The sequence below is a fragment of the Ailuropoda melanoleuca genome, chromosome 9 (assembly GCF_002007445.2).
Source record: "Ailuropoda melanoleuca isolate Jingjing chromosome 9, ASM200744v2, whole genome shotgun sequence".
NCBI lineage: Eukaryota > Metazoa > Chordata > Mammalia > Carnivora > Ursidae > Ailuropoda > Ailuropoda melanoleuca.
The window spans coordinates 63022930-63038007 of NC_048226.1; the positions used below are offsets into that span (position 1 = coordinate 63022930).

At 40.4% G+C, this 15078-nt stretch overlaps 1 protein-coding gene and 1 long non-coding RNA gene across 4 annotated transcripts in view; one reads left to right on the forward strand and one right to left on the reverse strand.

Annotated features, from left to right (window-relative positions):
* Nucleotides 1-7265, reverse strand: part of VIRMA (vir like m6A methyltransferase associated) — a 60838-nt gene extending 53573 nt beyond the window's left edge. For all 3 annotated transcript variants that reach the window (XM_034668312.1, XM_034668313.1, XM_002929426.4), the window contains exon 1: nucleotides 7054-7265. In XM_034668312.1, coding sequence (XP_034524203.1) covers nucleotides 7054-7116 — 63 coding nt within the window. In that variant the 5' untranslated portion in view covers nucleotides 7117-7265. The remainder of the gene's footprint in view (nucleotides 1-7053) is intronic.
* Nucleotides 7266-7325: 60 nt separating this feature from the next.
* On the forward strand, nucleotides 7326-14494 carry LOC105242128. The gene is made up of 3 exons (XR_861165.3): nucleotides 7326-7575; nucleotides 12457-12787; nucleotides 14041-14494. It is a non-coding gene; the product is annotated as an uncharacterized LOC105242128 (long non-coding RNA).
* Nucleotides 14495-15078: the final 584 nt, after the last annotated feature.

A 15078-nucleotide genomic window follows, 5' to 3' on the forward strand; every position in this document is an offset into this window, starting at 1 on the left:
TAGACAAACACATATTGCTATGATAAGACTCACACAGGACACTGGGCAAAGTCAAAGGAAGTACTCACCTAACTCAGGTTGTGGGCAAAAATTTGTGGGGAGGAAAAGAGGAGTACAGGGAAGATTTCCCCAAAGAGTAGCACCTGAGCTAAGTAAGTCTTAAAGGAAAACAAGAATGGGTGGAAAAGGAGTAGAGGGAACAACTTTCCAAGCAAAGGGAGAAGCATGCACATAAGGAATGCAAACAAAAACTTGGAAGGTTCAAGAAACTGTAAGCATAGTTCACCATGGCTAGAGGGTGAAAAGGGGAACAAAGAGAAGTAGGGCAGAGTAGCTAAATACAATCAATAAAATTACAAGAAATAAAATTTTTATCCATTGCCATATGTCAACTCCAAATCTAACTCACCATTTAGGACCTCTCTCCCAAGCCCCAGACCACAATAACCAACTGCCAACCAGACATCTCCACTTCAGTGTCCCTCTGGCACCACAAACTCAACAAGTCCAAAACTGAAATATTCTATATCGGTGATAACAACACCATCCACACAATGGCCAATTATCATCCTTTGCTTCTTTCCCATTATCTCTCACCTAAATCATTCATTTAAACATCAAGTCCTATTGATTAAACCTCTAGCTCTCAAATTTGTGTATTTCTTGGGGCACCTGGGTGGCTCAGTTGGTTAAGCATCTGCCTTCGGCCCAGGTCATGATCCCAATGGTCCTGGGATGAAGCCCTGCGTCAGGCTTTCTGCTTAGTGGAGAGCCTGCTTCTCCCTCTCCCTCTGCCCCTGCCCCCCCCCAATCAACTCATGTTCTCACACACTCTGCCCTCTCTCTCTCAAATAAATAAATAAATAATCTTTAAAAACCTGTGTATTTCAGGGCGCCAGGATGGCTCAGTCAGTTAAGTGTCTGCCTTCAGCTCAGGTCATGATCCCAGCATCCTGGGATCGAGCCCCATATCGGGCTCCCTGCTCAGGCATGGAGTCTGCTCCTATTTCTCTGTTTGCCCTTCCCCACCTGCCCGCTCATGCTCTCTCTGTCTCTCAAATAAATAAAATCTTTAAAAAAAATCTGTGTATTTCTCTCCATTATGCTGTCACTTCTCTAGTTCTAGATACTATTCACACTATTCTGGATTCCAGCAATAGGATCCTAACCGGTTTTGTGCTTCTTCCTTGTCCCCCTCCATTCTCCTACTGCAGTGTAGTCCTTCTAGAAAGTAAATGTATCACTCCCCTGTTCCTTAATGTCCCCAGGTCAAATTCCTTGTCTAATAAACAAGTACAGTCTCTTCTTATCACTCTAAATTTATAGCCCCAACATACCATGCTCTTTCTCACCTTCATGCCCCACTCATGCTATTATCTCTGCTCCCACACTCCTCTGTCCCACCTCCTTTTAGAGGTCAACTTTCTCTTGAAAACTGTGCCAGAGCAAGCCTAAATATGTGCTTCTCCTTGTGAATCCAAAGCCTCATATCAAACTAAATTGTAATCACTTCTTTTCTCTCTCCCATTAGAGTGGTATTTCAAGAAAACAAGAACCAAGTCTCAGTTTACTGTTACAGTCATAGTGCTTATTCATTTAATGAATGAAAGACTTTTGGGGCGCCTGGGTGGCACAGCGGTTAAGCGTCTGCCTTCGGCTCAGGGCGTGATCCCGGCGTTACGGGATCGAGCCCCACATCAGGCTCCTCCGCTATGAGCCTGCTTCTTCCTCTGCCACTTCCCCTGCTTGTGTTCCCTCTCTCGCTGGCTGTCTCTATCTCTGTCGAATAAATAAATAAAATCTTTAAAAAAAAAAAATAGGGGCGCCTGGGTGGCACAGCGGTTAAGCGTCTGCCTTCGGCTGGGCGTGATCCCGGCGTTCTGGGATCGAGCCCCACATCAGGCTCTTCTGCTATGAGCCTGCTTCTTCCTCTCCCACTCCCCCTGCTTGTGTTCCCTCTCTCACTGGCTGTCTCTATCTCTGTTGAATAAATAAATAAAATCTTTAAAAAAAAAATAATAAATAAAAATAAAAATTAAAAAAAATGAATGAAAGACTTTTAATAAGTGCTTCATTTAATTCATTTAATGAATGAAGGACTTTAATAAGTGCTTAATAAAAGCTGATTGAATTGTGTTTTCAGAGAGTTAAAAATATTACAATGAAGTAGGGGCTTAAGATATCTTGAGGAGTACAGGAGCGCATGTGTGGTTCAGTCGGTTAAGTGCCTGACTTCGGCTCAGGTCATGATCTCAGAGTCCTGGGACTGAGCCCCACGTCGAGCCCCACATCAGGCTCCCAGCTTAACAGGGAGTCTGCTTCTCCCTCTTCTTCCTCTGCTCCTCCCCCCAAATTCATGTGTGCTCTCTCTCTTTCTCAAATAAATAAAATCTTAAAAAAAAAGATATCGGGACACCTGGGTGGCTCTGTTGGTTAAGCGTCTGCCTTCAGCTCAGGTCATGATTCCAGGGTCCTGGGATCCAGTCCCACATCAGGCTTCTTGCTCAGCAGGGAGCCTGCTTCTCCCTCTGCCTGCCACTTCCCTGCTTGTGTGTGAGTGCTCTCTCTCTCTGACAAATAAATAAAATCTAAAAAAATAATATAATAAAATTTTAAAAATAAAAAAAGATATCTACATGAGTACATAAACCTAGGAACCCAGGTTGGCAATGGGAAATCATGAAAGATTTATGATTATGGAGGTAACAGTAATGTGAAGAATAAATTGGACAAGTTCCAGGACTCTGAACACATTTACCTTCAGAAAGAGTTCCTGTGTGTCACATTATAGCTGTCTCCCTCTTCTATCCTTGAAAATATTGTCTCTGCTCTTTTATACTCTCCTTAAAGGTAAGCTGAAGCTATCTCATCTATTCCTACCACTTACATTATTACTTTTATTCAGATGAGTTCCATAGTGGTTTCTTAAAGAAACTCTAAAAGTAGGACTGGGGTGCCTGGGTGGCTCAGTGTGTTAAGTGCCCGACTGTATCGGCTCAGGTCATGATCTCAAGGTCATGGGATCTAGCCCCACCTCAGGCTCTGCAGTGAGTGCGGAGCCTGCTTGGGATTCTCTTTCTCCCTCTTCCTCCTTCCCCACAAAATAAATACATAAATAAATAACTAAATAAACATCCTCTTTACCCCTCTCTCTGCCCTCTGCCGCCCCCCAACTCTCTCTCTAAAAAATAAATAAATAAAATAAAATGAAGTAGGATTTTCTAGCATTAATCACTCCCGTAAGACTATAGTTTAACCCAGCAATTCCACTCTAGAAAGTAATAAATAATTAAAGATGCACTGGGGTGCCTGGGTGGCTCAGTTGGTTAAGTGTCCAACTCTTGATCTCAGCTCAGGTCTTGACCTCAGGGTCATGAGTTCAAATCCCACACTGGGCTTCACTAAGTAGGCATAGAGCCTACTTAAAAAATAAAATAGAAATAAAAAAATAAACACATCACTGTAAGAAGTTAAAAACCTAAATGTACGAAAATATATAAGTAATAGCACTACCACTTAAAGAAATATTATGTAGCCCAAAAAAATGGTATTATATATAATATCTAGGGAAAGAAACAGGATGGCTAGAGGACAAGGACGGGAATAAGAAAAAGACATACTTTTTACTATATACCTTTTTGTACCTTTTGAATTTGTACCTCATACATGCGTTACCTTGTGATAATAAAAAGATAATGTTTTAAAATAAAGTATACTTTTAAAATTTTATATAGGCATAACTCTTGATCTATAAAGATGCAAGACACATTGTAAGGTGAGAAAAGAAACCACAAAGCAGTATTACACTATGGGTATGTTAATGTGGGTGATAGTGTATACATTTAAGTAGATATGTATCTAGTAGACGATTTGGAAAAAAAATTTAAAAAGCTGTTAATCATAGCTAGGACTAAGAAAGGTGGGACTATGAAAGCCTTTGCTCTTCTGTACTTTCTTATTTTTCTATAATGAAATCAAAATTCACTAAAATATTTATTTTTTAAAAAGTGACATAAAAACCACAAACACAATTTGTAATTCATTTAGTAAAACCCCTTTCACTGTTCCTCTTGGGAAATGTAAATAAATTATCTTCTTTGCCAGATTACAAACTCCTTTGAAAGCAAGGGCAATGGATTTCGGGAGTTTTTTCTTTGTTTTCTTCTTTGTATTGCCCCTTCTAGAGCTATACCTCACCTTCAAAAGTATTTTTCATAAGTAATTGTTAAAACAGACTCCCAACTTCCTACTGAGCAAATCTCTCTGGTGTACCACTAAACACAGGAAAAACTAAAATTATTTTGTTCCCATTACAGCCAGTTTCAGACTTTTCTATCAATGCTCCCACCGGTTCTCTAGTCTCTTTAACTAGAACTCTATCATTTTTAACTACTCTTTCTCCCTCACACAATCAGTTGCCATGCTGTCAATTCTATATTCAAAATTTATCTTGTGCCTATCCCCTCCTACTTACTCCCACTGAGAAACAATAGAGCACTGCTTTAGAGCCAGGAAATATGCACTGGTATGCCTTAATCCAGCTATGCCACTTTAGGAAAGTAACCTAACCTCTCACACTCAGTCTCCTTATCTATAAATTGGAGATAAGAATCTTTCAAAATCATTGAAAGGATTGGAGATAATATATTTAAATTTCCAAAGCACTGCATCTTGCACAAAACAAGCATTCAAATAAATGCTGGCAATGATTACTGCCTACCTGCTAACCTGGAACTTTCACTACATCTGGCTTTTTCTTCTTGATTTGCTACCTCTAATTTTTCTGAACCATTTTAGGTATTACTGATCAATTAATCGATTTAATGTATTTTACTAGTCAATTAATTTGCCTGCTCAAAAACTACCTAATTCCTACAAAATAAAGTCCATAATCCTTTGCTGGGCATTCAAGGAATTCCATGATCTGGCTTCACACTGCCCTCCAGCTGCCACTTCACATTAGGACTTTTGACATTCTCTACAGAGGACTGACTACTCCAGGAGAATGAATGCCCTGCTTTCTTATCTACAATTGTGGAACATTTCCTCTTCCACCAAAGACCAAGTTCACATGCCAACTGCCTTGATGAAGTCTTACCTGATATTCTCAAATGAGGAGTGATCTCTCCCTCCCCCGAAATCACACAGCCTTTATTGGTAGCACCTAAGGGAGCTAAATAAATATTGACTGGGGTCCTAACATGTCAGACACAAATCGGCACTTTGGAATAAAGACAATAAACCCTGGGGCGCCAGGATGGCTCAGCCCGTAGAGCATGCAACCCCTGATCTCAGTCCCACATTGGGTATAGAACTTACTTTTAAAGAGAGAGAGACAAAGAGAAAAAGATGATAAACCCCAAAGGATTCCCACTGCTTCTTTATATACTTACCGCATTCTAACTTCAATCAGAATTTTGTGGACCTAACCTCCAATACTTAGTTAAAACGCCTTGGGAACAAACAACTCAATGTTCCATATCCCCCCCAAGCCCTTAGCCTTCCTTCAAGGCTCAGGTCAAATGTGATCTCTATTAAGCCTCCCTTAGTCATTGCCCGAATCAGTCTTATCCTCTCCTCGTCCTCAATGTCTAAGAATAAACGAAGAAACACTAAATTCTTAAATATATAAGATTTTCCTAAACTAGAATGCCCTAATTTATCATATGTTTCTCTCATTTTTTTTAATTGTTCTCTATTACTGTACACATGACAACTTTGTTCTTTTTTTTTTTTTAAAGATTTTATTTATTTATTTATTTGACAGAGAGATACAGACAGCGAGAGAGGGAACACAAGCAGGGGAAGCGGGAGAGGAAGAAGCAGGCTCATAGCGGAGGAGCCTGATGTGGGGCTCGATCCCATAACGCCGGGATCACGCCCTGAGCCGAAGGAGACGCTTAACCGCTGTGCCACCCAGGCGCCCCGACAACTTTGTTCTGATCCAACTACTAACTCTATGAGTTTTCTAAAACCTAGCTAGAAGTACAGTCAGATAAGTATGCTCATTGAACAAGCACAGCTAACCGAACCACAAGAAATGAGACCACAAATTCATTTATTGTTTGTAAGACATGCTGAAGTTTCCAAAGTTTTGATCTTTACATACTATAAACCATTCGTTGAAACAATCAGAAGACCAAAGTTGTCAACTTTTTATTTTGCCAAAGCATTAAGATACAACTACTCACTAACATCACTATCTCCGAGGAAATAAGAGTGCTCTAAAATGTGAATTCTGCGTTGTTTTATTCTCTCTATGGACTTCATTAATGTTCATTGTTGCCAGCTTTCGGGAACCTTTAGTTAACCAGCTATATTCAATTTAATTATCAGAGGGCCAGTCATACGTTCAAGGGCGCTCAAGCTATTACAGAACGATTACTCCACCAAGACCCCCACTTCACCCCTCAAAAACGACAATGCAACTATGCTGTACAGTTTGACTACAATTCTCTAGATTCTTTCTTCGAAAGTACTCTCCACGCAAAGGACGTTCCGTGTAAGTATTTCAGGCCCCACTGTGTGAAATCTTTCCAAGAGATAAGGATTAAAGTTTCGGGGCAAACTGGAGAACGCCGCAATCCTAAACCGAGTGTTACATCTAGGCAGCACAACTCCTGTTAGGAAGGGGACGCACGAAGAGGGATTTAGGAACCATGAAGCCTGCGTGACCTGCTCAGTCACCTGTACTGTCAAGCTCAAGCTGTCCAAGACCCCTCCCAAACACCACCTGGGGTAAACCTGAGAACCATGATCCTTTTCAACGCCCAAAGCTGACAGGAACAGCAGCACAACAACAAAGGAGCAAGGCAAGCTGAGCAGACAACTCGACCAAAGACAAGGGGAACTAACGGAAAGCAGGGAAATGAGGGGGCTACCGCCGCCCTCCCTCAGACGTGGTTGCCCACACCCAAGCTGGGGGGAGGGGGCTGTGTGTGTGAGGAGTTAAAGCGGCAATCGGCAGAAGGAAAAGTCGAGGCACGCCTAATGACCTTTTGTAAGGGTCCTCAAGTCGAGAAGCAGGGTCGGAATCAAGTCGCGAAGCCTTACCTCAGCGCTAGGGTGTTTAAAAGTGTCTAAAAATAGCAGCTCCATCGCCGAGTCTACCGCCATGTTTGCCGCGGGCGGGGGACAGGGGGAGGACTTCCGGGGCAGCGCTCCAACCTCGGCGACAGCGGCTCAGGAGAGGGAGAGACCACAGCACTTCCGGTGACCAGAGCTCTGGCGCCGCAAGCCTAGGCCTATCCGGAAGAGTGGTGCTGCTGGAAGTCTCCGACCCCGCCTTCTCCAGCGCGGCGGAGGGCGCCCCTGTAGCACAGAGATGGGCGGGGAGTTGGGGGGAAGAAAAGGAGGGGACTACGGCGTTGCCAGTGGTCCAAACCCTGTCCTTCTACCGCGTTGCAGAGCCACGACTGCCTTGGGATGAGGAGGTGCGGAGGAGCCTTTAGGGAGGGTGGAGGAGCTGTAGGGAACGCCGCCAGCTCTGGACACCCGGCTCAGTGAAACCTACTTTCCAAGCAAGCAGCCTTTCCAGAGCTGACAGGAAAAAGGTTCAATACGCGAAGCTGAAGAGTAAGACTTTTTTTTTTTAAGAAAAAAGAAAAGAAATTGTGTCAAAACGGAGAGTTTTTTTGTTTTCTCATCTGCAAATGTGAATAATAATGCCTAACCCACTGGCTTATTGTGAGAACTAAGAAGAATCGCATAACGTGAAATGCCATGAACATAGAGGTGTAGAGTGAAAAGTCTCACTGCCTCCGTGTTGATGAGCATTGGAACAACAGGAACTGTTTTGTATTCAAAACTGGCACAAGTGCTTGGGAGAGCGATTAGGCATTATTTAGTAAGATTACATGTGTCTACCCTGCTTCTAGGATAATTCTCGCATATGTGCCCCAAGAAGTACCTACGCATACAAGAATGTTCATGATAAAACTTAATAGTTGCAAAAAATCTGTTAATTGACATTAAAAAGAATAAGTAAATGGTGGTATATGTATGCAATATAATAGCATACAGCAGGTAGAAAAGAATGAAATAGTTCCATGTTTACTAACATGGATAATCTAGATAAATCATGGATAAATATGGAAAAACAGGGCTAAGCAAACAGGTTGGAGAATATGTAGTGTAAAATAGCATTTATAAGTTCAAAACATGCAAAATAATATAACTTTTGGGGGGAATGTATATAAATTAAAATTACAAAATGCACTGGAATGACAAACACTAAAATTTAAAGATAATGGGAAACTAGAGGGAGATGAAATCGAGAAGTGCACAGGGGCTTCAAATGCTTTTTTTGATTATGTTACATTCTTTAGATTGGTGATGGTTTCACAGGCATGCCTCATTATTGTTTGTGCCTTTTGGTATACCTGAAATATTTAATAATAAATTATTTTTTTTAATTTTTTAAAGTAAATCTCCATCCATCCCCTTCCTCAGCGAGTTTCCTCCATTAGCTAACAGTTCATCTCTTTTACTATTTGCTTTTTCAAAGAACTAGTTCTTGCTTTCATCTTTATTATTCCCAGCATTCCTCTGTTTTCTTTTTTTTTTTTAAGATTTATTTATTTATTTTAGAGGGGGAATAGGGGCAGAGGGAGAGGGAGAGAGAATCTGAAGCAGGCTCCACACCCAGCACTAAACCCAACGTGGAGCCTGATCTTGCAACCCTGAGATTATGACCTGAGCCAAAATCAAGAGTTGGAAGTAACTGACTTAGCCAACCAGGTGCCCATTAATAGACTACAGGTTGTTTTAGAGACCTAGAATTGTTTTAGTCATACAGGAAATTGAGCAACTAATATCAAAATTCCCATATATTCCCTTTCCCCCCTGTTCAGACATTCTCTAATTATTAATATCTTGCTTTAGTGTAGTATATTTATTACAATTGATGAACCAGTATTGATACATTATTATTAACTAAAGTCCATCGTTTACATTAGGGGCCACCTTTGTTTTGTGTCATACATATATACTATATGTATTTGAATTTATAGGTTATCTCTGAAAGAATTATGTAAGAAACTGGTAATAGTTTTTGCCTCCAGGGAGTGGGGAGCTCAATGGCTAAAGTATAGAAAAAGAAGTAATCTATCTCCATGTACATATATTACCTATTAGCAAATTTTGAAAGATGAGAAGTAAAGAAAATTTGAATAAATAATTCTTTCAAGAACTTTTGTTGCATAGAACAGAGAAATGAGGTGGTTGTGCGAGGGGGACCTGGGGTCGGAAAAAGTGTTTTTAAGATGAGAAATAACAGAGCATGTAGATTGGTGGGAATGAAGCAACGGAGAGAGAAATGGTGATGATAAAGAGAAAGGGGGGATATCTGAGGCAGCAAAATATTGAGTAGGTGTGGGGGGTGGAGGGTACCTGGTAGCCAGGTAGAAAGTGACCTTTGCTCAAAGACTACCTGCTCCCTGGTGACGAGGGGCAAAAAGGAGTCTGTGGGTACACATGCAGATGAGAGTAATGATTTAGTATGTGGAAATTAGGAAGTTCCATTCTGATGGTTTTCTATTGTTTCAGGGAGATCATCAGCTATGATTGAGAGGACAGTCAGATGTGTAGAAGAGATAAAGTATTAACCAGACTTCCAGGAGAGCCTACAATCCATGATTGGCTGCATATCACCTCACATGGTGTGTAGGGCCCCAGATTCACTTCTCCTTGCTCACTTTTTCACTTTCTTCTTACCACACCATTTGATGATTCAGCCATTCCCAGCTAGATATGGTTCCCTTAATACAGAAGTATTTCACAACTCTGTGCCCTAGGGCTTACATGGTTTCCTCTGCTTTGAAAATGACTCCCATAGTATGGCTTTCAAAAAACCTACATACAGTTACATGGGGTGCCTGGATGGCTCAGTCAATTAAACATCTGACTCTTGGTTTCAGCTCAGATCATGACCTCAGGGTTGTGAGATTGAGTCCTGCCTCTGGGCTTGGCACTGGGTGTGGAGCCTGCTTAAGATTCTCTCCCTCTCTCTCTGTCCTTCTCCCCACCCCGCCCATCTCACTTGCACTCTCTTTCTCTTAAAAAAACAAAAACAAAAAAACCTACGTACAATTACAGTAGCATCCAAAAGAATAAAATACTTGAAGAATAAATTTAACCAAGATGGTAAAGCCTTATAAACTGAAAACTATAAAATATTTCTTTTTAAAAAAAATTAAAGAAGGCAAATAAATGGAAAGACAGTCCATGTTCATGGATCAGAAGTCTGTTAAGATGACAATATTTCCTAAGGTGATCTATAGATTCAATGCAACCCCTATCAAAAGTCTAATGGCCTTTTTTTTTTCCAGAAATGGAAAATCTTATCCTCAGATTCATACCGAATTTCAAGGGGCCCCACATAACAAAAACAATCTTGAAAAAGAACACATTTGGAGGACACACACATCCTCCAAATTACTCATTCAAAACTTGCTACAACATTAGAGCAATTGGAACTGTAGTAGTGGCATAAGGATAAACATATACACCAATGGAATAGAATTAGAGGCCAGAAATAAACATTTATATATAATATATATATAATATATATCCAGTATATATTATATTATATATAATAGTGAGTATATATAGTATATAGTGAGTATATATGTATAATATATACTCACTATATATAATATATATTCACTATATATTATATATATTCACTATATATTATATATATGTATACACACACACTATATATATATTATATATATATGTCAAGAGTGCCAAGGCCATTCAATGGGGAAAGAATAATCTCTTCAATAAATGATGCTGGGATAATTGGGTATCTACATGCAAAGAATGAAGTTGGACCCTTACTTCATCCCATATACAAAACAAAACAAACTCAAAATGGGTTGAGGACTTAAGTACAAGAGCTAAATGCATTAAACTCTTAGAAGAAAACATGGGTAAAACTTAATTACCTGGTATTGTTCATTAATACATCCATAGTATCAGGCACACATTAAACACTCAAAAATGGTTATTGAGTGAATTGATTTCTTGATTGCGAGTTTGAATCACATAGAATTATATATCGCGCATGTTATATATCCTATGTTATAGGTTGTACTATTCTTACTCTTTCATTTTTATCTGTCTTGCTCATCAGATTATCACCTCCCCCCAGAGCAGGGCTCTGTAAACAGTCCATAGTAGCTATAGCTATTTGACTGGCCATAGTGTCTTTCCTTCTTTGGTTTCCACCACCCTGCAGTAAAAAGAGCAACTTGAAGAAAAGCAAAAATCACCTCTAATGTGAAAAGCAATTTATGTGACTCTGAATGCCTTCCAGGAGCAACTTGACAAAAAGGCAGAGGTGGGAGAGATCTAACCAGCCCAGGAAAACTCAATGTTGCATTTATTTGGTAACAGATGAGCTCCTTTCTGAGGTGACTGACATACACAAAAGTATGCAGAGCAGGCAGAGGATCTGCGTGAACTGCCAAGCATTTCAAACTCTCCAGAGACCAAGTATATCAAGAACAACTGATTGGGTAATCTGTCAGACTGCCAACTGCAAGCCATCCGTCCACCAGCAGAAACACAAAGAGCCTTCATTTTTTTCCCTCTCCGAGCACGCTGATTAAAAGTAACAGCTGCCTCCCTTTCTCCATGAGACTTGATTATGATAATTCCCCACAGCCAAGGGCTTGCTCTGAACTTCCATATCGTTCTTCAAAATGTAGCCTGGAGATTACCTAAAAATTTGAGAAACATGGATGATAAACTATTACCTACACAAACTATCTCAAAATAGGCACACTGATTAGTGCCAATTATTCTGAAAGATTTAAAGACCCCAGCTATTTTTCAACTGCTTTTTGAAACTTCATAAATGCATAACACTCTGGGATCGTGCCTGTTTTAAAGATTGGCAAACAGCCAAAACTTTGTGGTCAGCTCTACCCTGGGATACAGAGCGTACACTATGTAGACTGTAAGCCTTACATAAGGCACTTTTCCTTTTTTTTTAAATTGCTCTACTGTGTTTAGCAGATCCACAATCTCTCACAGGATGTTCCCTTAAGAAGCCCATGGAAAAAAGGTTTCTGTGATCAAAAATAATTTGGGAAATCCTGTATACCCTGCCTCTCTCTTAGAGCTTCATCATGCATATTATAAGCTCTAAGAAGTACACAGAGAAGAAACTTTTCTAACTTTTTAGGACTTAAAAACTAGCACCTACAGCTTAGTCTAAACTTGCTCTTAACTTCAGTGATTTCTATACCCTTCAGAACTAGTGACATCAGCCTTATGGATTATTCTTTCTTTCAGCGCTTTAGAATAAAAGCGTAAGTACGAAGGCTAGGCAGATTTGAAGATGGCTGGTTAAATGAATGGAGTTGGCTAAAAACTTAACTTTTATATAAGAACTTTGTGTTAGTTGATGAGCAAATATTAATTAGGTTCCTCTCTCTCTCTCTCTAGATCCACTTACTCCCCCGAATCAGAGATTCTACCCCATCTGTCTACCCCAGTCTACCCTCAGTCTGTGCAGTAACCATAATGTGGTCTCCTAGCTTCAGCTAATTTGACCAAGAATGGTCACCTTGCACAAGGTAGATTGTAGAGAGTCAATTGGCAGCAACCTCTGACTTACGTGGCCTAACTCAAAAAGATGCGAAATCAGAGCGAAATTACCAGCTGATAGTGAGACAGAAGGATGCAGCTTCGTGGAGCAGAGTCAAGCCAAATTAATGACAAAGGATTAAACTGGAACAGCATTGATGGTCACCTGTGCTGGGGTCCCAGTGCTGAGGTACGCCCAGCCATGTCACTGCTCTTGTTTGAAATTAATGTTTTTTACCATAATCCCCTTGTATTTAAATAGTTGGAGTGGGTCTCTATTTCTTGCAAACTGTTCTTTTCTTTTTTCAAGATTTATTTATTTACTTGAGAAAGAAAGAGAGAGCATGAGCAGGAGGAGGGACAAAGGGAGAGAGAATCCTCCAGCAGACTCTCCACTGAGGGCGGAGACTGACACTGTACTTTATCTCACGACCGAGATCATGACCTAAGCCGAAACCAAGAGTCAGATGCTCAACCAAATGAGCCACCCAGGCATCGCTCTTGCAAACAGTTCAATGTTAAAACAACTACTTACCAAGTGTTCTTCTGAGATCAGTGGAATGTATGCCACAAAATGAAATATGGCAATGACCTTAATTGAACTAACAATAGAGTTACAGAAATAAAATATAAATGTTAGAGAGATAACTGATCATATAAGACTGTTTATAAAATTATAGAATATGATATAAAGAGATCATTGGGTTTAGAGTAAAAAACATGAATTTTGTTTTGACAGGGAAAAGATGGCACATTCAAATGTTTAATTCAGGAATGTTTAATGATATGGGGTGCCTGGCTGGTTCAGTCAGTAGAGCATATGACTCTTGATCTTGGGGTCCTAAGTTCAAGCACCACGTTGGGCATAAGTTGACTTAAAAAACAAAAGAATGAATGTTTAATGATTTTTTTAAAAAAGAAACAAAGGGGCGCCTGGGTGGCACAGCGGTTAAGCGTCTGCCTTCGGCTCAGGGCGTGATTGGCATTGTGGGATCGAGCCCCACATCAGGCTCTTCTGCTATGAGCCTGCTTCTTCCTCTCCCACTCCCCCTGCTTGTGTTCCCTCTCTCGCTGGCTGTCTCTATCTCTGTAAATAAATAAAAAATCTTAAAAAAAAAAAAAAGAAACAAAGAATGTTTAATGAAACTTTTGAGGTAGTGAGAATGATTATTGATCATGGTGATGGCTTTACAGTGTATATTGTCAGAACTCAGCAAGCTATACACTTTAAATATGTGGAGTTTATTGAATGTGAGTTATGCTTCAATAAAGCTGAAAAAAAAAAGGATGTTTGGGGCACCTGGGTGGCAGTCGGTTAAGCTTCTGACTCGGTCTTGGCTCAGGTCGTAATCTCAGGGTCATAAGTGCAGAGAGTGCTTAAGTTTCTCTCCCCCTCTCCCTGTGCCCCCCAAAAACAAATTAATGAATCTTTTTTTTCCAAAGGGTGTTTAATGAAGGAGCTGTTTACTGAAGTGTGAGCAAAGTCAAGGGTAGAGCATCTATGGACAAGCAATCCTGAGAAGCCATTACCACCCTAGGGCTGAAGGAGCACAGAGAGGAGACTTCATAGGAAATCATCAGAGCTATAGCTGTAAACGTGGGGCCAGCAGTCTACAAACTATTTGTTACCATCTGGGAAGAGATAAGAACAGAATTTGAAAGTGAGTGTTTAGAAACCTCTATACCAATTTAACAGACTAATGTTATGTTTGTTGAATCAAATAATATAAAACCTAGGGATTATATTTTGTAGGTCTTTGGGCTTTTTAATTTCACTTTTCTAGTAATTCATTTTGTTGTTTTTAAGAAGTATTGGTCAGTGGTGGGATGGTAATTTAAAAAGATCATTCACCACTGATAGTTTGAAAAACACTAGTACAGGGGCACCTGGGTGGCACAGCACTTAAGCATCTGCCTTCGGCTCAGGGCGTGATCCCAGCGTTATGGGATTGAGCCCCACATCAGGCTCCTCCGCTATGAGCCTGCTTCTTCCTCTCCCACTACCCCTGCTTGTGTTCCCTCTCTCGCTGGCTGTCTCTATCTCTGTCAAATAAATAAATAAAATCTTTCAAAAAAAAAAAAAAAGAAATTCCCTTTAAAAAAAAAAGAAAAAGAAAAACACTAGTACAGGAATTCAATCTCTGGTGAAACTTGAGCTCTGTATAGAAAGAGCTAGAGAACGTGCATACCTCAGGCTCGTTCCTCCCATATTGATCTCTCTGCCTTCAAAGAGTGACTCAGGCTCAGTGAACCTCAGTTCACCTCACCCCCTAAGAAATGGGGATCCCTAGACCACCATTCACTTTTTCTACCACTTTCCATTCACTTCCTTAAGCCAGAGACTTGGCAGTCATATTTTATTCTCTTCACTCCCATTCCATCCTGTCAGTCCAGATGGGCTTACCCCCATAATGACATTTACATGTGGCTCCTCCTCTCCATCCCATGCCCTGCCTGATCTGGGTTCCTCTGCATTTGTCC